This window comes from Typopeltis vanoorti, chromosome 21 (genome assembly GCF_054136105.1).
Source record: "Typopeltis vanoorti isolate ZY-2024b chromosome 21, IOZ_Tvanoo_1.0, whole genome shotgun sequence".
Lineage (NCBI taxonomy): Eukaryota > Metazoa > Arthropoda > Arachnida > Uropygi > Thelyphonidae > Typopeltis > Typopeltis vanoorti.
The window spans coordinates 87,494,323-87,520,928 of record NC_143569.1 but is presented as its reverse complement, the minus strand read 5'-3'; the positions used below and the strand labels follow the sequence as shown (position 1 = coordinate 87,520,928).

Sequence of the window (26,606 nt, the reverse complement as noted above, 5' to 3'; positions counted from 1 at the left end):
ATAAACTCCAGGAAGAGATAAAGTTGAGCGTTTGTCTTTAGGAGAAGGAAAATGAGAAGACAATTTGTTAATAGGAGAATACATAGCTGTTAAATCATATTTCTTCAAAATTCTTGCGATAGGTTCTGAAATACCGGAGATATAAGGAATAGGTACTCGACGTATTGAATCTTTGTTGTTTTGTGGAGGATTATAAGATGTAAGAAGACGTTGAATACTTTTTTCAGAAAAGCCATTGAGTTTCATGTGTTGCTGGATAGTAGAAAGTTCTTTCTGTAGATAATCAAAAGTAGAACAATTAGTTTTGGCTCTTTTGATGAGACATTTTATAATTCCTGTTTTTTGACATGGATGATGGGCTGATTCTTTCAGAATATAACGACCTGTGAATGTTGGTTTCCTGTATACTGTAGTTGTAAGAATATTTGAAGATGATCGGATGAGGAGAACGTCTAAAAAAGATAACTGGTTGTTTTCTTCTAATTCCATAGTAAACTTTATGCGATGATGTAAGGAATTAATACTGTTTAAAAAGGAAGATAAAGTGTTTTTACTGTGAGGCCAAATAGCAAATATGTCATCTATATATCTTACCCAAAAAGATGGTAGAGGGAAACTAGATGTGAAGAGGACTTTTTCTAAATGTTCTAAATAAAAGTTGGCTAAAGCTGGAGAAAGAGGACTTCCCATGGCTGTTCCTTCTACTTGGCTATAAAATTTGTTTTGACATATGAAATAACCAGAATGTATACAGGAAACCAACATTCACAGGTCGTTATATTCTGAAAGAATCAGCCCATCATCCATGTCAAAAAACAGGAATTATAAAATGTCTCATCAAAAGAGCCAAAACTAATTGTTCTACTTTTGATTATCTACAGAAAGAACTTTCTACTATCCAGCAACACATGAAACTCAATGGCTTTTCTGAAAAAAGTATTCAACGTCTTCTTACATCTTATAATCCTCCACAAAACAACAAAGATTCAATACGTCGAGTACCTATTCCTTATATCTCCGGTATTTCAGAACCTATCGCAAGAATTTTGAAGAAATATGATTTAACAGCTACGTATTCTCCTATTAACAAATTGTCTTCTCATTTTCCTTCTCCTAAAGACAAACGCTCAACTTTATCTCTTCCTGGAGTTTATCAAATTCCTTGCAACTGTGATCTCTCTTACTTTGGACAGACTGGACGTTCTCTTGAAAAAAGAATCCAAGAACATCAATCATCCATTCTTCACAATAAACCTGAAAAGTCTGGTTTGGCTCAACACGGGATTGAAACTGACCACAGCATCCTTTGGTCCAAAACGCGCCTCTTACATAGATCCCGTTATAGGTTCGAACGTTTGTTCAAGGAAAGCGTGGAGGCCTTGCTCCATCATCCCAACCTGAATCGTAATGACTGCATATCTATATCAAAAATCTGGGAAAGCCTAATCAAGATTACTCATTAATTTTTTTTTTTTTTTTTTTTTTAATAGCAAATTCAATCATGTTTCTACTTCAAAATATTTCGTTTCATACTTAGTGATATAACATCACGCGGCATGTTCTAATTTCAACGATCTATTGTTAGTATTCTAGCTTGTATATTTTTTAAACTGTTCTTGTAATACCACCGACGATGGTCTGCTATTTCCAGACCGAAATATTTGGTTAAATAAATATCTTTCTTGTGATTACGTGATTATATCATTCATAAGAACAACTGCTGCAAAGGATATAGTTGAGGTATTTAATGAGCAATTTATACAGGTCTTTCATCCTTGTGGGGAGTTTGAGAGCAGTGGATGATGAGGAGGAGACTGACCGTAAGCATGAGGTATATGGGGATTGAGCAAACTTAATGTTAATAAGGCTGTGGGACTTGATATACGACTGCATATTTTGAAGGAATGTGCCAGGTAGTTGACATCTGCCTTGACATATTTGTTTAATATGAGTCTTACACTGGGTCATGTTCCAAAGGAGTGGAAGGAAGGAAAGATTGTGCTGCTTCATAAGGGATGTGACAGAACTCAAGCATCAAATTATAGGCTTATCTGTGTTTCGGTTGTTGTGGTTAAAGTGTTGGAGAGGCTGATGAAAACTGTGATCCAGAATTGGATTGACAATAATGGTATTATCTTTGATGGATAGCATGGATTTGCTAAAGCGAGGTCATGTTTTAGTAATCTACTTACTTATTACAATAAGGTGATGGCTTCATTGGACAAAGGCGATGGATATGCATAGATTTTGTAATGGTTTTTATAGATTACCGCATGATAAGCTGAAAGTCAAACTAGAGTGAATGGGATTGGATATTAGACTAGTGCATGGGATCTGTGATTGACTATCTGATAGATAGCAATAGACGGATGTGGTCTTGATGTCAGAGATGCGTTTATTTACAGATCTTCCTGTTTGTCCATAGTAAGACAAGTTACAAGAACATGGCACTTCATATAAGTCAGGAAGCATCCATGGTGAGAGTTTGTCTTTTGGAGAAGTAACAAATTGTGAATTTAGTTGACTGGTTTATAGGTAGCAGAGAGTTTGTATTTCCTCATAATTTTTGACAAACGTTCAGAGATGCCTTTGATATAAAAAATAAGAGTATGACTGTGAAAGTAAACAAAATGAAGCAGCAAGTGCTGTATGGCGATTCGTTAGTATGAGGTGTGATAGTTGACAGTTTGACAAAATTGTACCAACCTGGTGCGACCATTAAAGACGTGAGTCTATTAGGAAGCAAAAGCAAAGGGTGAAAGAAATGATAGTGGTGGCAGGTACGAATGATTTGAAAGGAGCCAAAATGGAAATGATAGAGGACCCGAAAGAATTGTTCAAGGTAGCAAAAGAGAAGAATGAGAGTGTTAGGATTGTTAGTCTGTTGCCAGGGTATGACAGTGAAGAGTTTAAAAGGAGGGCAATAATTGCTAATGACTTTATGCGGGTTATGCAGGATGAGTGGTGTGGAATTTGTGGATGTGTGGAGCAAGTACGCTGGGCGAAAGGATCTATATAAGATGGATGGTTTGCACTTGAATGGATTCAGTGTAAGGAGACTTGAAAAATTATCGTTGAATGAAGTGGATGTGCAGAATCTGGGAAACTGGATTTATTAAGGGGGGGGGATAGATATGCAGACCTTAGGGAGGCAGTTGAGTGTATGAATGAGTATAATAGGCCCGAGTGAATAAGAGGGACAACAAATCAGAATGGGATAGTTAGCATAAGGCATCAAGGTAGGGATGGGACTAACAGGCTTCTGCAATTCATGTATACTAATGCTAGAAGTATTAGGAACAAGAAGGAAGAATTTTTGGCCTTGTTGGCACTTCCAGACCACAGGTTATTGGCATTAGTGAAACATGGCTGACTGAAGATGATATAGCTAGTGGGATTGAATGTGATGGGTATAGTGTGTTCAGGAGTGACAGTGAGAATAAAATGGGGGAAGTAGTATTATTGATGATAGCTGATGAGCTGCAGCCAAGGAGAATAGAAGTTGAATTGCAGGATAGAGAAAAGAGCACATTTGAGGCCATTTGGTGTGAGATTGAGGCTAGCAGAACAAAATATACAATTGGGTGGTGCTATAGACCAGGTGATGGAATAGATGGTGGAGATAGTATGCATAAGCAAATAGAGGAAATGAGTGGAAGGAGGGTAATTATTATGGGAGATTTCAACTATGGTAACATTGATTAGGAGGAGGAGAGGACACATGAGAGGAAGGAATTGGATTTTATGCGATTATTAGGGGATAACTATCTGTGACAGCATGTAATGGAAAATACTAAGGGTCAGAGAGTGCTTGATCTAGTAATTGCATCTGAGGATTTGACTGTAACGAATATGACCACATTGCCACCAACTGGTGAGAGTGATCATAGGGTCTTGACTTGGGAGGTGGCTAAAGGTGTGGAATTTATAATTAAGACGGAGTACATGTGGAATTATCAAGCTGGTAAGTATGACAAGCTTAGGAGTTTGATTGGTCCAGTGCCATGGCATGTAAAACTGCAAGGGCTGGATGTCGATAGTGCATGGGAGGCAGTTAAGAAGTGTTTGCAAGAGGCAATGACTGCCTGTAACTAGAGTCTGGACAGTAAATCAAGTAGGGGTTAAATGGATAAATAACATCATTAAGCTTGAGCTGCAAAAAAAGAAACAGCTGTGGAGGGACTTTAAGGAGAAAGGTGACCTGCAGGCACATGAACGGTATAAAGCCCAGGCCAGAAGGGTAACAAGTGTGATAAGAAAAGCAAAAGCGGATTATGAAAGAACTCCAGCCACGCAGGCTAAAGAGAATCCCAAACAGTTTTTTAGATATGTTGCAAGTAAAAGAAAAAATGTATACGGCAGATTGATTTTAAAGAATGTCGATGGTAGGGAAGTATCAGAATCAGTTGATATAGTAGAATTACTGAGTGAGCACTTTGCAAGAGTATATCATGCAGGTGGTGACATTGTAGAAATGGAAGAACCAACAGCTAATACGGGAATTGTGGTGAATGAAGTGGAGGTGAATAGTCTATTACAAAATCTCAAGGTCAATTCATCTGTGGGGTTGAATGGTATACCAGCTCGTGTCGTATGAGAAGCGGCTAAAGAATTGTCAGTGCCTTTAAACATTTTGTTTAATTTGAGTCTCGGGTCTGGGTTAGTCCCGAGGGTGTGGAAAGAGGGGAAAACAGGTCCACTGCATAAAGGAGGTTCCAAGGCTGCTGTTGAAAATTACTGGCTGATCAGCATATCAGGAATTGTTGTCTTGGAGAAAATAGTCAAGAGGAAAATACAAGATTGGATAGATGAAAATGGGATACTGTATGGTTGACAGCATGGTTTTGTGAAGGGTAGATCATGCCTCAGTAACTTGCTCATGTTCTATAACACACTGAACTAGATAAGGGTAACGGGTTTACAGTGATTCTAATGGACCTTGCTAAAGCCTTTGATAGGATACCATGTGGATTTCTAATCAGTAAACTGCAGCATATGAGAATGGATATAAGGTTGGTGAGAAGGATAGGAGTGATGGAGAGATATCAGAGTGGTTTATTCAGGCGTAGAGTCCAAAAGACTGCCTGTCTCCAAGAACAGAACCACTACTGTTTAATTTGTTCATTAACAATATAGGAAAGGATCTGAGAGGAACTGTGCATCTGTTTGCAGATGATGCAAAGTTGGGTAGAGCAATAGTGAATGTTCAGGATGTCAAAATTTTGCAGGATGATTTGGAGGACTGGGTTAAGGAGAATGGGTGTCAATTTAATGTGGAAAAATGTAAGATTTTGCATTTTCGGGTGAAAAGATTAGCAGCAGTATACCACATTGGTGGAACTGTACTCCAGGAGATTGATGAGGCCAAGGATTTGGGAGTGTTGGTTGATAGGGAGTTGAAGTTTAGGGGACACATCGCAAAAGTGGCAAAAGCAGCTCATCAAATCACTTGATTGCTGAAAAATACTTTAATGAGCAGAGACAAACAGGTTATTGTTCCTCTGCATCGAGCCTTGATAAGACCCCATCTAGACCACTGTGCCCAGATATGGGCGCCAGGGTTTCTTCTTGATGGAGAGAAGGTGGAGAGGATCGAGAGACAAGTGACCGAGATAACAGCAGGACTATGGAATGAACACTTATGAGAACAGGTTGCAGATTTGTGGGTTGCAGAAATTGGTTGATAGGTGGAAAAGGGGTGATATGATTGAGACATTCAAATTACTGAATGGTTTCTATAAGATTAATTCAGAAGATATTTTTGAGAATAGGACTGGTAGTGGGAGGACTATGGGCCATCCATGGAATCTTGGTAAGAGTGTGGTTAAGAAGGGTGTTAGAGCTAGGTTTTTTACTTGGAGAATGGTAAATGAGTGGAATAAGCTGACAGAGTCTGTTGTGGGTGCCATGACTGTAAATGAGTTTAAGGTGAAATATGATAGATACTGTGGGAATGTTGAATAGTTGTTCTTGACATGATGTTGGGTCTCCCTCAATGAGTCTAAGGTCTCCTTGAAGTTGCCCATAATAATAATAATAATAACAACAATAATAATATATGATACAGGAGTCCTGTGGGCTTCTTCTTGTCTGGGTTGATGTATAGGAGAGTGGCTAATAATTTTTTGAGTTGTTATTAAATTATATCCCTCTAGTAAGGCTGTATCTTTAATAATTTCCAATTCTTGTTGTAAAGATTCTTCAGAGGAACAAAATTTGTGTGCTCTGGATACCAAAGATTTTATGATGTTGTATTTTTGAGATGGATAGTGTGCCGATGTACTGTGGATATAACAACCTGAAAAAGTTTTTTTTTTGATAGACAGAAGTGGAAATGGAACCATCTTGTTTACATTTTATGTGTACATTGAGGAAGTAAATACCTTGTGATGATTCTTTCTCTAGTGTGAATTTGATGTGAGGATGTATGTTGTTAATACTATTTAGAAATACTATCTGTCTTATCAAACCTCACAAATTTAGCCTTGTACAACAGAGTTGAAAATGCTAACCACAGGATCCAGTGGCAAAAGACTATGCTACTACATAGATCCATATACATGAGCATTTATATAAAGAAAATGCTGAAAACTTAAATCAGATATCCAATCTTAACCGTAAACAACTGTCTCACCATCCCAAAAGTCTGGGAAATTCTTATCCTCAATTGTATAAAATAAATTTATCAGTTATATTTTAATTTAATTACAGCCCAATAGGTTTTAATTCTTAAACATGCTATTGTCTAGTAGAGGGATTCCAATGTAAGCATGCACACTAATGTTTTTTTTTAATGTAATTCCTATTTGTTTAATAACTATACTGATGATGTCTTATGATACTTAAGACGAAATATTTACATATTATTAAAAAGTTAATTACTGTGGTATACATGTGAATTTATACTTATGAATACTCCACAGGTTTCACTATATAAGAAAGTCTTTACAGTTATCTCAAAATAATCAAAACCCTGGTACAAATGCCTGAATGGTTTAGCTCTGTACTATATAATCATATATTCTGTTGATTTTTTATTCTCATAGGCTCAGTTTCTAGGTGCTTTCCTGAATATTGCTCCTCTGAACTGGTCATTACCATATCTGTTTTCCTTTAATCCTGTAAAAATGCGAGCAGCCACAGTTCAACTTCAAACATATCGAATGAATTCTTCCTTCATTCCATCTACCTCTGTGATTTGGAACAGTCTTTTTTATACTGTTTTTCACAATGAATACAGCCCTTCACCCAGATTTTCAAGAAACTTAATACTACCTACCCCACACACATGAATAAAAAATCACAAGACATATAACACAACAGTCATGTGTATGAGTAAGTAGTTAAGGTTAAAAAAGGAATCTATTAAGTTTCTTGAAAATCTGGGTGAAGGGCTGTATTCATTGTGAAAAACAGTATAAAAAAGACTGTTCCAAATCACAGAGGTAGATGGAATGAAGGAAGAATTCATTCTATATGTTTGAAGTTGAACTGTGGCTGCTCGCATTTTTACAGGATTAAAGGAAAACAGATATGGTAATGACCAGTACAGAGGAGCAACATTCAGAAAAGCACTAGAAACTGAGCCTATGAGAAGTGACTGGAGGGAGTCTGAGTGAGAGGAGGGAAGGGATCATTTATAAGGTATCCTCCATCCTCTTTTGTATACAATTAAGAATGAGAAGTTTTGCATGTACCACTCAAAATGTGAGAACAATATTTTAATTCAATATTGAATTGGTTGGGTTAGGAATTTATCAAGTGTTAGGAGTTGAGCAGAAGAGAAGTAGTGTTTTGAAAAGGAAAAAAAAATTAATTAAAAAAAAAAAGGAATAAGTTTTTTGGAGACCATGAGATTATGGATAGAATATATTTATACCAGCATAAATTAGATGTAAAGATAAGCACAAGGGAAAACTGATCTTGCCTGGAAATCAGAACATTATCAAAGTAAGAGGAACATAATCAAAAGTTCTTTAATTAATCAGTAAATTGATTTCCCAACATGACCAGGTAAGTGGGACATCACTGTTTCAAATTTACTAATTGAAGAACATCCTTATGGTGTGTGTGTGTGTGCAACTGATTTAGCAGCATTACTGGATAATCTTTTTTGCAAATAAAGCATCGGAAGAGAACAGAAAAGTTTAACAGTACTGAAAGTAATGAACATTGCAGACAACTTAGAATAAACTGCAGTATTCATTTTATATTACAATGCTTTTATTGAGAGAACTTCACAATTACAAATTACATTTTATGAATTCGTAACTGTAAAGGTTCAAAGATATTTCATGAATGTCATTGATTTCTATAATGCTGTGGAAATACAAGCAATTTTTTAAAAATTTCTGATAATAATATTGAGTTATTTATTGCATTTATTTGTTTTCTAAGTGTAAAAGATAGACTGCGTTAATTACTATTTGGTGAGCTAATTATTTGGTAAGCAACAATGTGATGCAAAGTATACACTTGGCAAGGAAACTTTAAAGGAAGTAGAGGAGATGAGAGATCTAGAAGTGATAGTGGACAAGGACCTGAAATTCAGGAGCCACACAGCACAAATTGTGAAGACTTCACATTGGATAATAGCAATGATGCGAAGGACCCTGACATGCAGAAATAGAGGTTATAATGCCATTGTATAAGGCCTTGATCACGCCTCATATGGATTAATGCACACAGATTTGGTCACCAGGTTTTCATGGTGACAAGGATATGTTGGAAAGGGTCAAGAGAAGATTCACAAAGCTGGTCAGAGTCTTTGGAATGTGAAGTATGAGGACAGATTGAGAGCAAGTTGCAGAGCCTCATGAATAGGAGGAAGAGGAGGGGATATGATTGAGGCATATAAGCATCAGAGTTGTTATCAGGTTGACATGGACGAGATTTTTCATAGAATGGAAGAGGGGGGGGGAGAACAAGAGGCCATTGCTGGACACTGTATGAGGGTGTGAGGAATGGGTTCTTTGCATAGATAGTGGTTGATGAGTGGAATGTATTGCCTGAGTGTCTTGTGAATGCAGACACATTGAATCAGTTTAAAACATAGTTGGATGAGCATTGTGTGCAATAGTGTGTACCTTCCACGATGAGTCTCCAACTCCATGGAGGTCAGATAATAATAATAATTAGTTGTAAGTATTTCTCAGGGGCTCACATTGGTGAGTACGGGCATGGCAAACCCGAAATACCCAAGCGACCTGATCTTACTTCATACAATATATACTTGGTATATCATATCTGGAGACTGGTCTTCTACTCTTCTTTCCCTCTACTCTCTCTTACTTCTTACTCCCCCCCCCCTCTCCCCAGTGCTATTAGAGCAATTCGAGGGCGAGGGGATGACTCTTTCCTCTCAAACTGTAGTTTCCACTATCTACTAAAAAAAGGCAAGCCTAGTTGTCTTAAGGTGGCAGCCCCACCAATAGGATACCTATTCGTCATGCTAGTCACTTGACATAGGGAAACACATATTACTTTCAAGTCTCAATGAAATCTAAACAGGACAGAAAACATGGGAAACTACTGCAAACTGGAAAAGGTTAAGAAACTTTGGAAAAAAGAAAAACGTGGTGAAATATGTTACATGGAACATTAAAAGCATAGCACATAAAGAAAAATTAGATAAAATTTTAAATAACAAAAATATAGAAATTGCAGTTCTTACAGAAACAACTAACTACAATATCATATATAGTGGAGCGGACAAGCAAATATATGCAAAAGCTGGTGTAATGATTTGAATCCATAAATCAATTAAAGCAAAAATAACTCATTATACATACTGGAATGAAAGAATATTAGAAGTGCGATTAAAATTAAATAAAGAAAATTTAACAGTTGTTTGAGTGTATGCCTCTGAAGAAGGAAAAGAAGAAGAAAATTATTACTTTTACAAAGAGTTACAAGGAATATATGAAAAATTAAATAAAACAGACCATATAATTATAGCCAGAGATCTTAATACCAGAATAGGAATGAAAAAAATTAACAATAATATACAAACATTTGGAGAACCAACAGTAAACAAAAATGGAAAGCAACTCATTGATTATACAATATAAAATAATTCAAAAATAATGAACACATTTCGCAAACATAAAAATATACATAAATATAAGTGTTGTGCAAGAGGACAAAAATCAATAACACATGAAAAATCAGCAAACCTCTTCCTAGACGTTAAAGTTAGACGATAACACAGATCGCTACTTAGTATAGGCAAAACTAAGATTTCCAAAAAATTTCCAAAAAATTTTTTGGAAACTACAAAAAATACAAAAAAATAAACAAACTAGAGAAACAAAATCAAATTACAAAATAAGAGTACTAAATGATTTAAGTATAAGAAATTTATACCAACAGAGGATTAATGACTACTTAGAAAAAATACAAGAAAATGAAGACATTGAGAAAGAATGGAATAATATAAAAGAAATTATCGCATCAGCAGCATATGAAAGTCTAGGAACACACAAAAAATATCATAAAAATAAAAAATTACATATATGGGACAATGAAATAAAAACAATAATTGAAAATAAAAAGCTGGCATTTAAAAGATGGTTAAGTAGCAAAAAACAAGAAGATGAAATTGAATATTAAAAAAAGATGAGCAATAGCCAAAAGAGAAACCAGAAAGAGAGACAGAGGAAAAATTTGTATATCTAGAAAACAAAATATACAAAAATAAGACTCAGTGTGTACAAAATACTAAAACACATGAATGCAGATATAAAAGAAACTGCAAATATAAATTGCGAAATAGATGTAAAAGAATTCTTGGATTACTTTACAGATCTGTGGACGGATAATACTGGCATCAAAAATAATTACACCAGAAACTTACAAAGTACCTTAAATGATATGATAACAATGAAAGAATTAAAGGAAAACTAAATAAAATAAAAAATGGTAAATCAGCAGGAGAAGATGGGATAAACTCCCAACTGTATATTTGCTGGAAAAAAATTTCATCAAAGACTACTATAATTTTAAATAAAATATATATAAATGGACAAATACCAATAGAATGGAATACAAGCATAGTAATACATATATTAAAAAAAAGGGGAATAAAACAAAACCTGCTAACTACAGAGATATCAGTTTACTGAATACATGCTACAAAATATATATCAGAATACTTAATGAAAAACTAAAAATATACAGTGAAAAAATATTATTAGAATGTCAAAATGGATTTGGAAAAGGATGCAGCTTTCTGTTTAAAACTACTTACAGAAAAAAAGAAGAGAATTTAATTTGGAAACTCATCTTTTGTTTATAGATTGCGAAAAAGCATTTGACAAAATAAAATGATATATACTGTTTGATATATTAAAAATAATAAATATACCTAATATTTTACTACATGCAATACTGAATATATATATAATGAAATAAAAATAAATTAAAAGTTGTCTGAAAAACAATGAAACAAAAAAGACCAAAACTGGTGAGATCTTTATGAGCAATAAATACAAAATGTTATATTCAGGCAATGACAATCAAAGAAAAGAAGGAGTAGCCATAGTATTCAACACAAAATACGAGGCTAATGTTCTTGAATGGCAGTCAGTCTCAAGTAGAGTAATGTGGGCAAATATGAGAATGGGCAACTGGAAAATGAGACTTATTTGTGCCTATGGTCCCACAGAAGGTTCTACTAAGGTAGAAGTGGAGGAATTTTTTGAGGCTTCAGAAAAAGCAACTGACACAATGAAAAATGAAAAGTTGGTCCTTGTTGGGGATCTAAATAGCAGAGTAGGAAATGATTGTGAGACATACAAAAATATTTTGGGAAAATTTGGAGAAAAGAGTAAAGCTAATAATAATGGTAAATATCTGTTGGATTTCTGCTCAGGACATGGACTGGTTATTACTAACACCATGTTCCAACATAAAAATGTGCACAAATTCACATGGAGAGAAGAGGCTAGGAATAAGAAAAGTCTCATTGACTATGTTATTGTTGATAGTGATGTTTTCTCCATGGTGCAGGACACCAGAGTGTACAGAGGATTTGAAATTGGAAGTGATCACTATTTAGTCTTGAGCAGGATAAAATTGAATTTCATATTGAAAAGAATAACATGTAAGAAAGTTTTAAAGCGAATAAAAGTTGAGCAGCTCTCAGATGTGAACTGTAGGCTAAAATACACAAAGATTATTGAAGAAAAAATGAAAGAGTTTGAGAACAGGAATCAAACCTTGGAGATTCAATGGCAAACTCTAAAGAAAACATTGATTGATTCTGCCAGAGAGGCATGTGGTGAGGTTATCTGTAAGGATAAAAAAATCAGAACTCCCTGGTGGACACAGGAAGTTAAAGAGGCAGTGAAGGAAAAGAAGAAAGCATACCAAAAGTTCCTGTCAAATAAGTCAGCTTGTGCTCTTAGAGAATATAGAGACAAATGCAAGAATGCTAAACACTGTGTAAAACTAGCTAAACAAAAGTCATGGGAGGACTTTGGCAAGAATATAGAAAATAAATATCAAGAAGGTGGCAAAATATTCTGGAGGTTGTTGAAGAAGCTTAAGAATGGAGGAAAGAGTGCTGTAAAAGGAATTAGAGATGATAAAGGTGACATGAAAACGGGAGAAAAAGATATCCTTGAAGTATGGAGTAATTACTTTGAAAAACTGCTAAATGAAACAAGCAGTGATGACAGCACAGTGGTAAAAAAACACTGACCAGGCCTGCAGTCAGGAATACATATCCATACTAGAAGTAGAAAAAGCAATCAAAGGCTTGAAAATGTGGAAAGGCAGCAAGAGTGGATGATATTCAACCAGAAATGCTGAAGTATGGTGGTATAAGAGTCTTACAGTGGCTGCACTGCATAGTTCAGAAAGCCTGGACAGAGGGACGAATTCCCGATGATTGGAGTAGAGCTCTCATAGTACCCATATATAAAAAGGGAAATAAAACTGAATGTGAGAATTACAGAGGTATTTCCCTACTGAGTGTTCCTGGCAAGATCTATGCAAGTATACTTGAGAAACGATTGAGAAGAATTGTGGAAGAAAAGCTTGGTGAAGAACAAGCTGGATTCAGGCCAAATAGAGGCTGTCAGGATCAGATCTTCACTTTACGACAAATAGTCGAGAAAGCATGGGAATATAACAAAGATCTGTATTTAAGTTTTGTCGATCTGGAAAAGGCATATGACAAGGTGCCAAGAGAGAAGCTATTCAATACGCTGCAGTTATATGGTGTCAATGGGGCATTATATCAAGCAATACTTAGTCTTTATTTGAGTTGTAAGTCAGCAGTTAGAATTGAAGGAAGTACAGGAAGATGGTTTAATGTTAAATCTGGTGTGAGACAAGGATGTACATTATCCCCTCTGTTATTCATTATCTATATGGATCACATTATGAAGGAAAGTGGTATTAAACATGATATCAAAATTGGAGATGTTAATGTTCATCATCTGCATAAAGCTCTTTGCTTCATGCAGATGATGTTATACTTCTAAATAAATCTGCTACAAGTCTGCAAGACTCTCTGACTAAATTGAATAGCTGTTGTAATAGATATGGTATGAAGGTCAGCAATAAAAAGACAAAGACAATGAAAATAGGCAGAATCATTGAAAATGTCAACTTTGTTGTGAATGGAGAACCTGTGGAACAAGTAAAACATTTCAGCTATTTAAGCACGAATTTTACTGAAGATGGTAAATTAAATATAGAAATAGACAACAGAATCAGCAAAGCTGGTATGGTGGGAAGTCAATTGAATAAATTCATATGGAATAAGAGAGAAATTAGTCGGAACACTAAATTAGCTGTGTACAAGACAGTGTTCAAACCAGTTTTAACTTATGGATCTGAGAGCTGGGTCAGAAGTAAAACACTTGACCAAAGACTAGAGACCACAGATATGAGAGTCCTGAGAAAGATTATAGGCGTGAACAGATGGCATCAATGGCAATATCATATTAAAAACGAGAATATTAGGAAAGAACTTGACATTGTCAGCATCCAGGAATGCGTTAGCAGAGCTAATCTCAGGTGGTATGGTCACTTAAACAGAATGGGCGAGGAAAGATTAGCAAAACAAGTGTTCTCTGCCAGGCTGGCAGCAAAACGACCCAGAGGAAAACCAAGATATAGGTGGATTGATACGGTACAAAGTGCTTTAGACGATAGAAATATAAGATCTGATAATGTTGGAGTCTTGACAAGTAACAGACTGATTTGGAGGAAAATTGTAGATAGGAAATTAATAATGATGTAATTTTTTTCATGTAGTACTATCATATCCTGTACACCCTTTGAGGGTACATGGCAGGAATTTGATGATGATGATGATGAAAAACAATCTATAAACCAAGGAATAAGACAGGAATGCCCTCTGTCTCCAACACTTTTCAATATTTACATTAATGAAATATTAACACAGTGGAACACCTTAAACAATCAAGGCAAGGCATAGAAATTTCCTGGAATAACAAAATAAATATGCTATTATTTACAGATGATCAGGTAATAATATCAGATAAGGAAGACAATTTACAAAGAGCTAATATATAATTTAAACATTATAGTAGAACAGTTTGGAATGAAATTTTCCATGGATAAAACTAAAACAATGGCATTTTGTGGACAAACTCCATTTAGAAACAAAATAGTTATTAATAATAAAATAATAGAAAACAGATAAATACTTTCAGTTATCTTGGATGTGAAATATCATATGAAGGAAAAAAAGACAAAATTAAAAACTTCAAAATGTTTACAGATTATAGGCCTGATAAATAGAACACTCAATCCAAATATAGTACAAAGAGAAACACGCTTGAAAATATACAATTCTTTAGCAGTGCCCACATTATTATATGGCAGTGAAATTTAGGCAATAAACAAACAAGATAAACAATGAATAAAAACAAGTGAAATGAAATTTATGAGAAGAACTGCAAAATACACATTATTAGATCAAAAAAGGAACGAAGACATTTTAAAAGAACTAAAAACAAAATCAATAGAAGAAAAACTAAACAATTATAAACAAAAATGGATTGAACATGTAAACCGAATGGCCAACACCTGATATCCTAAACAAATACTAAAATATAAACCAATTGGAAAGAGAAGGCAGGGGTAGATCTCAAAAAAGGATATTGGATGGATAATGAGACCAGAACAGACCAATATGGTCTATACCCGTAATTAGTGTAATGATGATGATGAGTTGTAAGTAAAACACATACACATATTGTTGGTATGGCAGTTATGCATAGCAGAACAATGGCAACCAAGTCTTTGTTGGGCGAGCTAAAATTGTTCGATTTTGTCCAGCGTAAAAACTGTGAAAAGTTGAAAGATATGTGGAAGGACAGCAAAACTGGTGAGTGATTGTGTAATAAATGTTTTGAGAGTGAATGTGGAGAGAACAAATTACGTGATGATAGACCAGAAAATGTAAATATTGGTGATAATACTGAAAGTGCAATGGTGGAAGTTCAGGAGAACATAGAAGACCTAAATAAAGAAACAGCATGCTTGCATGTAGTCTTTCACAGGACAAAGTACGAGGTTGAAAGGCTGCAGAAACTCTAAGACATCAGTCGAACTGAAAACAGAAAAAAGCAAAGGGCTGAAGCCAAAAAGAAAATTGTAAGACTAAACGAGAAAAAGAGTGCAAGCAAATAATTGTTTGCAGCGATTCTATGACAAGGGTAGTACTTCATGAAAGTGCCACAAAATCTTGTTTCTCTGTGTGAAAATTAATATTAGTAAGGCTGTCAGAATGCAGAAAGGGAAGGTGAAAGAATTGATTGTTTTGGCTGGAGCCAATGAACCGAGAGGTGAAGTACTGTATGAGGAAGGATGCAAAAAAAGTTATTGGAAGAATTATTTTTGACTTGTATCGTCAACGATATAAATATTGTTGGTTCGAGGCCCTCTGGTGAAAAGATGTGCTGGCAGGAAGTTCCTGAAGGATTGGTGATATTTGATTTATTGAGTGCTTTCTTAGAAATATTGGTGTATTTTTAGTATATTATTGTACCACAGTATTTAATAACATAGTTGTAGAAATATTATTAGTTTTTACTACTCTTAAGAATGGTGCCAAAAACTCATCTCAACAAGGCAGTGTCTGAAGCATAAATTGTTACTACTGAGAATGTTTGTCCCAATGAACAAAAGTGTTATTATTATTATTATATCCCACCTCCAGGGAGTCCAAAGACTCATCGAGGGAGAGCATCAACTCTTCGTCTCACTACTCCACCAACCTTCATCATCTGACACCAACGTCATCTACCGCCGACTACCACCACTAGTGCTTTCACAGACAATCACAAACATCCATGCCCATGGCGGGATTCGAATCCGCAGCCTTTTGGCTGGAGAGCGGATACGTTAACCACTTGGCCAACCAGACCGGCTGCAGTAACTGCAAGTTATCATCATTACTGCAGTGTTGCTGCAGTAATGATGATGACTTATTATTATTACGGGCAACTCCAGGGAGTCCTTAGACTCATCGAGGGAGGCCCCAAATCATGTTCATCACAACTATTCGACATTCACTGTCATAGCACCCACTACAGACTCTGGCAGCTTATTCCACTCATTCAGCACTCTAAAAGTAAAGAACCCAGCTCTAACACCCTTACTAACCACACTCTTGCCCGGCTTCCATGGATGTCCCCTAGTCCTCCCACCACCAGTCTATCTATCTTCTGAATTAATCTTATAGAAATTTACCCTTCAGTAATTTGAATGTCTCAATCATATCTCCCCTCCTCCACCTATCAACCAATTTCCACAACTCCCAAATCCTCAACCTGTTCTCATTAGGTTCATCCACAGAACTGCTATCATCTTGGTCACTCGCCTCTGGATCCTCTCAACCTCCTCCCCACCAAGAAGAAACCTAGGTGACCAAATCTGGGCACAGTAGTCGAGATGGGTCTTATCAAGGCTCGATACAGAGGAACAATAACATGCTTGTCTCTGCTCGTCAAAGTATTCTTCAGCAACCAAGTGATTTGATGAGCTGATTGGCCACTTTTGCAATGTGGCCAGACCCCCTAAACTTCAACTCCTTATCCACCAATACACCTAAATCTCTTGCCTCATCAATTCCCTGGAATACAGTTCCACCAATGTAGTAAACTGCTGCTAATCTTTTCACCCCAAAATGTATAACCTTACATTTTGCCACATTAAATTGACATCTATTCTCCTTAGCCCAGACCTCCAATTTATCCAAATCATCCTGCAAAATTTTGACATCATCTGCATTCACTATTGCCCTACCCAACTTTGCATCATCCAGGAACAAATGAACTGTTCCTCTCAGATCCTTTCCTATATCATTAATGAATAAATTAAACAGCAGTGGTGCAAGAACAGATCCTTGTGGCACAACACTAGTCACAGGCCATCTTTTGGACTCTACTCCTGAATAAACCACTCTCTGATATCTTTCCATCAACCACCCTCCTATCCATCTCATCAATCCTATATCCATCCCCATATGCTGCATTTTACTGATTAGAATTCCATGTGGTATCCTGTGAAAGGCCTTAGCAAGCTCCAGTAGAATCACTGTAAACCCATTACCCTCATCCAGTTCAGCCGTCACTGTGTTATAATATGTGAGCAAGTTACTGAGGCATGACCTACCCGTCACAAAACCATGCTGTCCCCGATACAGTATCCCATTTTCATCTATCCAATCTTGTATTTTCCTCTTGACATATTTCCTTTTAAAATCATTCTGCCATGAACATTTTTCCTTTTACTTGCAACATATTGAAAAAAACTGTAGTCAGATTATCATTGAGATCATTGGGAATATCCCAATTAAAGGAAATTATTAGTAAATCGACCAGAGAATTAGAAAGAGTGGGAAAAACATTTAATGAAACTTAGACAGGATAAGAAAAAAGATCAGAACAAGAAGAAGCAGAAAAGCACTGAACTTGGTAATCAAAATATTAATAACAAGGTAAGTCAATTAAAATCTAAGAAAAAAGAGGTGATATGGCATGATGATTCAATCTTAAAATTTGAGCTTGCCGAGGGAGTCAGTACTTCTTGTTTCCCAGGGGTGAAAATTAAAGATATGACTAAACAGAAAAGAAAAGGATGGTAGGTACTAATAATTTAAGTAGCAATAAATATAGTATGAGAGAGGATATGAAAGTTGTGTTGGAAAAAGAGAGAAAGAAATGTGAGAGAGTAAAATTTGTAGGTTTGCTATCTATATATATATGACAGTACCGAGTTAAAAAGGAGGGAAATGATAGCAAATGATTCCATGTGTAGGCAGCGTAGAAGAAATGGATGCCAGTTCTTAGATGTGTGGGATGTGTTTGATAGTATAATTAACTTGCATAAGAGGAATGGCCTGCACCTGAATTCATTTGGCATCAGGCACCTGGAAAAATTAGTTCTTGGTAAGGGACCTAACACAGAGTTAGGGAAACTAGATCATCAAGGGAGGAATGGGGAAAATGTGTGTGATAGATTAGCAATGGTATGCAAAAATTGGGTGGAAAAACATGCTTTGGGTTCAGAACTTTTGAGTATGAGGGAAAAGAGAAAGTTCTACAACAACGCCAAATAGATTGCATATCTAATTATAAGAATAGGCTAGGTGAAAATTTGTTATGTGTATACACAAATGAAATGCTAGGAGCATCAGTTGCTTTATCGAATACGATGTGGCCTAAGATTGTTGGCATTAGTGAAACCTGGCTATCAGAATCAGATAGGGTAACTGGGTTCGAGTGTAATGGTATACTATTTTTAGGAATGACAAAAGAGGTAGGAGAGGATGGGGAGGAGGAGTACTACTAATGATATCAGATGACTTAAGTCAAGTTAGGGTATAAATGCGAGAAAACAATGATAGCAGCAATGTCCAATAGCAGTGTGTTTGAGGCTATCTGGTGTGAAGTGGAGGCTAACAAAATGAAATATATGGTGGAGTGTTACTACAGACCTGGCAGCTCAGTTGCAATTTAACCTTATGGGTACTAAATGAGTGATCATTATGGGTGACTTTAATTAGCCAAACATTGATTGGGTCGAAGAGAAATCTCATGATAAGAATAAACAGGAATTTATTGAATTGTAATGAGACAACTTTCTCAAGCAGCATGTGAAAAAAAGGAACTTGAGGTCAAAGAGCATTGGATTTGTTCATAGCATCAGAAGGGATCTCTGTTAAGAATGTGACTATTTTATAACCAGCTGGTGATAGTGATTATGTTGTGCTTTCTTGGGACGTATCTAATTATATTGATGTTCCCATTAGAACAGGTTACATGCTGAATTACAAAGCTGAAAATTATGTTCGACTTAGGAGAATACCATCATTGGTCTCATGGTATTATCAGTTACTAAATGGAAAAAATGTCAACAATGAATGTGAATCTTTAAAAAAGTTCTTAAATGAGGCAGTATCTGAATGTATCACTAGTGTTTGAAGAATAAATAGGTTGGGGGCGAAACAGATGTGCAAACTTATTAAGCAAGAGATCCACAAGAAGAAGATGATGTGGAAAGAATATCGTGAGAATAAGAGCGAGAGGAGTTATGAAATATATAAAGCTCAGGCCAGAAAAGTATTGTGAGGAAAGCTAAATCTGAGTAAAAAAAGAAATTGGCCATGCAAGCTAAAGGCAATCCAAAAGAATTTTATCGTTGTGCCACAAGCAAAAGTAAGAACGAATGTGAATGAATAACTTTATTGAATGCAAATGGTACTCTAGTGTCAGAAGCTAATAAGATTGTTCAGTCAATGAGTGCTCACTTTGCTAAGGTATATCAACGAGATGTTTGTAACAATGGTGCACAGTGCTACCAGTACATTGGATGAAGAGTTACAGATGAATGAAAATGAGGTTGAAGAGTTATTGCATAACCTGGAAAAGAATTTGTCAATAGGGACAGATAGAGTATCAGCATGGTTGCTAAAGGAATGTTCAGCAGAATTGGCTAGGTCTTTAATATGTTTGTATAACTTGAGTCTCAGCTCAGGAATGATACCACAGGAATGGAAGGAATGTATGACAGTTCCATTGTACAAGGGTGGTGCAAAAACTGATGTGTCTAACTACTGACCTATTAGTATCTCTGGTGTGGTAGTGAAGATTTTAGAGAAGTTGGTAAGAACTCACACACAGAAATAGGTAGACAAACAAGCTACACTCTGCAAGGAGCAGCATGGGTTTACTAAAGGAGGGTCATGTTTTAGCAATTTGCTCATATTTTATAACAATGTTATGGCCTAGTTGGATAAAGGGAATGGATACACTATGATAATGTTGGATTTTGCTAAGGCATTTGATAGGATACCATACGAAAGGCTGTTGCATAAACTGGAAAATATGGGATTGGAATATAAACTTGACTTGAATCAGGGGATGGTTGACAGACATATCAGAAAGTTGTATATAGTTGGTGTGAATTTGCCAGATTTTAGGTGACCAGTAGTGTACCTCAATGTTCAGTCCTTGGGCCATTGTTGTTCAATCTATACATTAATGGCATTAGGAATTTCTTGTAGCGGGGTTATGCTACAAGAAACTGATGAGGCTAGGGATTCTTGGCATAATGGTGGATAGGAATTTGAAGTTCAAAGGTCACGCAATAGTTGCAAATATAACTCAGAGGATAATTGTGATATTGAAGTGAACCTTGACATGTAAGGATAAGGAAGTCATTTTACCTTTTTTTATAAGGCCTTGATAACACCAAACCTGGATTGTTGTGTGCAGATTTGGTCTCCTGGGTTCCAAGGGAATAAAGAAGATGTGGAAAGGGTGCAAAGAAGAGTTGCAAAAATTATATCTGGATTATGGGATTTAGATTATGAGGACAGAGTGCGAGCATGTGGAATACAGACTCTGGTTAACAGGAGAAAGAGGGGGTGATATGATAGAGGTCCATAAACTTTTGAATGGATGTTATAGGATATCATCTGATGAAATGTTTCATTATATGGAAGGTGGGGAGAGAACACGGGGATCATCCATGGAAGTCAAATTTGTTTGCAGTCAAGAAAGGGGTAAGAGCTAGGTTTTCTCTCAGAGAGCAGTGAGTGAGTGGAATAGTTTGCCTTTAGTGGTAGTGAATGCATCTAGTGTGAATGAATCTAAGGAAAAGTATGACAGCCGGTTTGGGTGATTTATAGCCTACCTCAATGAGTCCTTGACTCACTGGAGGTATCAGATGATGATGATAATAATAATAATAAAGAAGCAGAAAAGAAGAGCGAGTATCCAAGTCTGTGGCCAGAAATTAAACAGCAATTAGTCCCTCAGAAGTGGTGCTAAAAGTACTGGAAAAGTTGGTCAAAAATAGAATTCAGGAATGGGTGTCATGTCTTATTAACTGCTATCTTTTTATAATAGAGCGACAGCTGAGTTGGATAAAGGGAATGGCTACATATTGATAATGCCAGATTTTGCAGAGGCATTTGACCACATGGATCTTTATTATGTAATCTGCAACAAATGGGGATGGATATCAAATTGATGATATGGATAAAAGGGAGGCTCATGGACAAATACCAAAAAGTAGTATATAGGAGCAGAATCCAAGAGAAGGCAGGTGACAAATAGTGTTCTGCAGGGCTCTGTGCTTGGTTCACTGCTGTTTAACTTGTACATAAATGTTGTAGGAAATAATTTGAAGGGAGATATTCAGTTGTTTGCTGATGATGCAATGTTGGGTAGGGTAATAGTTAATCAAGGTAATGTAGAGCACTTGCAGGATGATTTAAAGCTTGATATTACATTGTAAACATGTCAATTTAATGTGCAAAGGATCAAGTTATGCGTTTTGGGATACAAAGAATACAAGCTGTGTACCATACTCAGGGAACTGTACTCCATGAAACTGATGAAACCAGGGGTGTGTGTGTGGGGGGGGGGGGGGTAGTAGTAGATAGAGAATTGAAATTTAGAGGGCATATTGCTAAAGTAGCAAAGGTAGCTCACAAAGGATTACTTGGTTATTCAAGAACACACTACAAAGAGATAAGGGAGTTATCATTCCTCTTTATACAGCCTTGATATGACCATATTTGGATTATTGTGCTCAGGTCAGATCAGTTGGGTTTCTTGGGATTGATAAAGTGGTGGAGAGGATCCAGAGATGAGTGACCAAGATGGTGAATGGTCAGTGGAATGCTTCCTATTAGGATAGATTGAGCTTTCTGGATTGCAAAAGTTGGTTGATAGGCAAAAAAATGTGGGATATGATAGAAATATTTAAGTTACTTAAAGGATTTTATAAGACTGATGTAGGGAGAAACTTTCAGCACTTGGCTAGAGAGGTAGAAAGGTCCACAACTTTATCATTCCTAAGAAACCCAGCTGATCAGACCTGGGCACAAGAAGTTGGAAGTTACTTAGCAAGGTCAAGATGACTCTATTATTTGCTTGGAAAGTGGTGAATGAATGGAATGGATGGTCTGAGTAAGCTCTGAATGCTTTCCCTGCAAATGGTTTCATGGAGAGGTATGATAGAAATAGTGTTGATAGTTTGGTTCTCCCATGCTCATCTTGGGACTCCATTTAGGTGCCTGTGCAATAATAATACTCCATTAACACTGAAATACTGAAAACAGTTCAATTTGATAAACACAAGATACATACGAAATTTATCCGACTTTTAGTTAGTATTGGTAAGTAAATAATACATGTTTATTATTACAGTAATAATAAAAACAATCTTGTCTAATTTTATATGAGTAATTTATGTAAAAAAATTTAGTGAGTATATCTATATTCCTTTAGTAAGACAGAATTCTAACAGCAACATTATCAAAAGATTGGTCGAGCCTCCACTACTAATAGCTCACGAAAAAAAGTTAAGCAAGTTTGAACGCGGTTAGTATTTGGAAGGGATTTATCGTTCGATGCTGTTGACACATTCTCTCTCGATGAGTCTTTAGACTTCCTGGAGGTGTCACATAATAACAATAATAAACTCATTGAATGTGTAGAAGCTGGCCAGCGAGGTGTTTGAAAACCATTACTATGTCCTGCTTGGCAATAAACAAATATGAACACCATTACTGAAATAAAACATATACTTTATATAATATTAATACTAATACGACAATTTACTGCTCAATCAGTAAATGTATGGAAAACCTAACAATCCTTATTAACGTACAGTTTTTAAAATGATTTAGCAATATATGAAAAATTTTCTTTACCGGCAAACGTAGTCAGTATATGACAATAATCTCCAGGATATCTATTTCAGAAATGAATACACGTATTAATGTAGGGTTTTCTAATTCATATGAATAGAATAAAAATATATACAATCTGAATAAGCAGATCTATGGGGAATAGTTATTTTAACCTCGTTGGCACGTAACAGTGGATATTGAAAAGTCGTCCTTCCCGGTGGCTTATAAATATTCCTAGGTAAGACACGAAAATTCCAGACTCAACACAATTTAAGTGAACGCTTTTTGTTTCTCAATTACTGCAACGTTCGTTTAAATATTTAATTAAAATAATTAAAACCATTTATGCCCGCTGCATTTCTAAATACCGTCTAACATCCGGTGTTAAAACAGATACAGGGAGCGGAAAACAACTTTTCCTACCAAAACATCACATGCAGTACATCACTAAGATGCGATCGCGAAACTTACCTTCTCATGAAATACAGTTTCCATTTTAATGTGCAGTGAAGGCTAACTAAGCTTTATTATTATATTTTGCATCATAGTTTAAATGAAAATTCACACATACGCTTGTGACACACGCCAAGCAACCAAAATATGAAAACACTACAAATTAATCAACAAAATAACAAAAATGATCCACAAAAGACAAACGCCATTCGCTCAGCAACTTAATAGTAACTTCAACTCGCACTATGAGGCGCTACTAAGAAAGTCATCAGGATTTTAGTCATCAAACAATAAAGGCATGTTTGGCGGAAAGATGGTTATGGTTGCGATAGAATAGAAACGTTTACGTTTATTTTTCACTTAGATAAATCAAACAAAAGGTTTACCAAGCTGAAAATAAACGTAATGAGTATAACCATGTACTGTACAAATGTACGCCAAAATTAATTTTGTAAGAGAAAAATCATCCGCACCTATCTTAAAAAATATGGCAGGCAATTACATGCATACATATACATGAGCAAGGAGATATATGGGATTTTACTGTTTTTCATGTTAACTCCACACACACGACAGGTTCAACCTTTAGCACATTAAAACTCCAGATCAGAAAAAAGTTGAAAAGAATAACTTTCTAACACTGAATTTGAAACAGTTATGGCTGACAGTTAATAAACTAAGAGAGAGGCCTTTAAACAATATTTGAGACTGATCGATACATTTATTCTTATAAACATATTTTCTAATCAACTGCAAATGATGTTCCCTGTATTATGTAGCCGTACTATTAAGTATACCAAATAGCTGTTTCATAGGAGGTGATGGTTTTTTTTTTTTTTTTTCCCATCCGGCAATGCATTAATGGCTATTTGATATCTGAAGTTCAAGGAAATCTCTTCACGTTATCTCATTCTTTTAATCGAACTGTAATATTTTTTTTTTAAAGTGAAACATACTAATCTAGCAATGGAAACTATTGCACTATACTGACATTTCCAGAATATTTTTGATGGCTCCCCTAATCTGCTGAAGCCTTTTATTCCCCAAAAGGGGGAATAAAAGGCTTCAGCGAGCATGTTTACTGTAACTAACTTGAAACTGGTAGGCAGCAAACTGTCCTTAACCAATCACAAATAGTAGGTCCAAGGCCATGAATGATTTCAATATGGAAGGTGGATGGAAGTACGGCAAACAATTACTGCCCTCTTGCGGTCCTATCCTGTCGTCTTCCTATCCAGGTTCTAGAACACGTGGCCTGTTTTGGACTCAGTCTATCTTCTTGGTCGTCCCCTATTCCTTGTTATTCTAGGATTATATGTTAAGATCTTTTATGGTAGCCTTTCTCTCTGCATTCTTGCTATATGGTCTAGCCAGTTTTTCCTATATTTGATCATTGAGTTTGTTATGGGAGTGATTAAGAGATTTTTAATTATTTCACAATTTCTTTTTTTATCTAATAGAGTAAGTCTTTTTGTTTTCCTAAGGAATTACATTTCTGCTGCCTGAGTTCTCTGTGTGTCTCTTTCTCCAAAGGTCCAGATTTCACTTCCAGATAATAGTGTAGGTTTGGCTATTGTTTTGTAGACTTTGAGTCTTGTATGTTTCTGTACGTAGTTAGGTTTAAAGGGTCTGTTAATTACTCCAGTGATTTTTATAAAGTTTATCATCTTAAAATCAATATCTATTTCATTTATGTAAGATAGTTTACAGCCTAGGTATTTGAAATTATTAACTTGCTCAATTATTTTATTATTTATTACTATTTTACTTCTGACAGGGTTATTTCCAAAAAAATCCATGACTTTAGTTTTCTCCGTTGACATTTCTAAGCCATACTGTTGTATAAATATTATTCAAATTATAAATTGATTTCTGTAGTTAATCTTCAGTCTTTCAAAGATGACCTGATCGTTAGCGAAGAGTAGTGTGTCTATTTTTGTATATCGATCGATATGGAAGCCACATGTATTTATTACTCTCCAGTTTTTAATAATATTGTTCATATATATATATATATATATATATTTTTTTTTTTTTTTTCAAAATTCATTTTTACTCGGTTGGAATATTATAAAAAAAGGTTTAATGACTATTACCGAGAGAAAAGATGACAAGATATATTTAAAAAAGATACTACTAGTTTACTAGTTTCGTTACATGAACATCCTCAGGTATCACAATCAAAGAAGTATGTGAAAAATTACAGACACTTAAAATTGTACTAACAGAACAAGTATAAAAAACAGTAGCGTGTTTGAAAAAAATGCAAGTATGAGTTCCAAACAAACGAATACTACGCGCTGTCGCGAGTGCGCCAGTACTGAACAGAAGCAACGTGTGCGTCAGAGAGATTGTAACTCAGGCTGTTGTTGATATGAGAGGAATCTAGAGAAATTTCCCTAGATTCAACAATCTTTCTTTCGAGTTCATCGTAGCATACATGGATGTTAGCAGTTTGAGTCCAGTTTACAATGTGCTGGCGGCCTTCGTCTGAGTTAGCTAAAAAGAGAACGTGGCTAGAGAGAGCGCTAGCTCTAGTCCTGTTATAGGAGATATCTCAACGGTGTTCATCCAAACGTAGAAGGATGGATTTAGCAGTCTGTCCATAGTATGGCTTTCCGCAATCACACAAAATCTTGAATACTCCTGGAAACTGAGTAGGAAGATGTTTCTGTTTATGTTTGCTAAGTAATGAACGAAGTTTTGGAAGCGTAGTGAAGCACTATTAGATATGTGAAGAGCCAAAGGCTTCAATTCGGCGACATATAACTTATTTAAGTTAAGGGATATTACATCCCATATAGTTTCTTAGCCGAATAAGAAACTCAAAGAGTTTCATGCCGAATATAGTAGAAACTATATATAAAGTTCGGCGATTCCAAGCGTAAGCAAATACCTGGATACTGCAGCACTGATCCCAAGGGGTAGTGCAAGCTGGATATAGTAGAAACTATATATATAT

At 35.8% G+C, this 26,606-nt stretch overlaps 1 protein-coding gene across 4 annotated transcripts in view; it reads right to left on the bottom strand.

Moving 5' to 3' along the window:
• LOC150095087 (ataxin-3-like) overlaps positions 1 to 23,802 on the bottom strand; it is a 156,510-nt gene extending 132,708 nt beyond the window's left edge. For 3 of the 4 annotated variants that reach the window (XM_090411688.1, XM_090411689.1, XM_090411690.1), the window contains exon 1: positions 23,663 to 23,802. In XM_090411688.1, the coding sequence (XP_090267814.1) occupies positions 23,663 to 23,686 (24 nt within the window). In that variant the 5' untranslated portion in view covers positions 23,687 to 23,802. The remainder of the gene's footprint in view (positions 1 to 23,662) is intronic. The other variant, XM_090411691.1, reaches the window with a different exon arrangement.
• Positions 23,803 to 26,606: the final 2,804 nt, after the last annotated feature.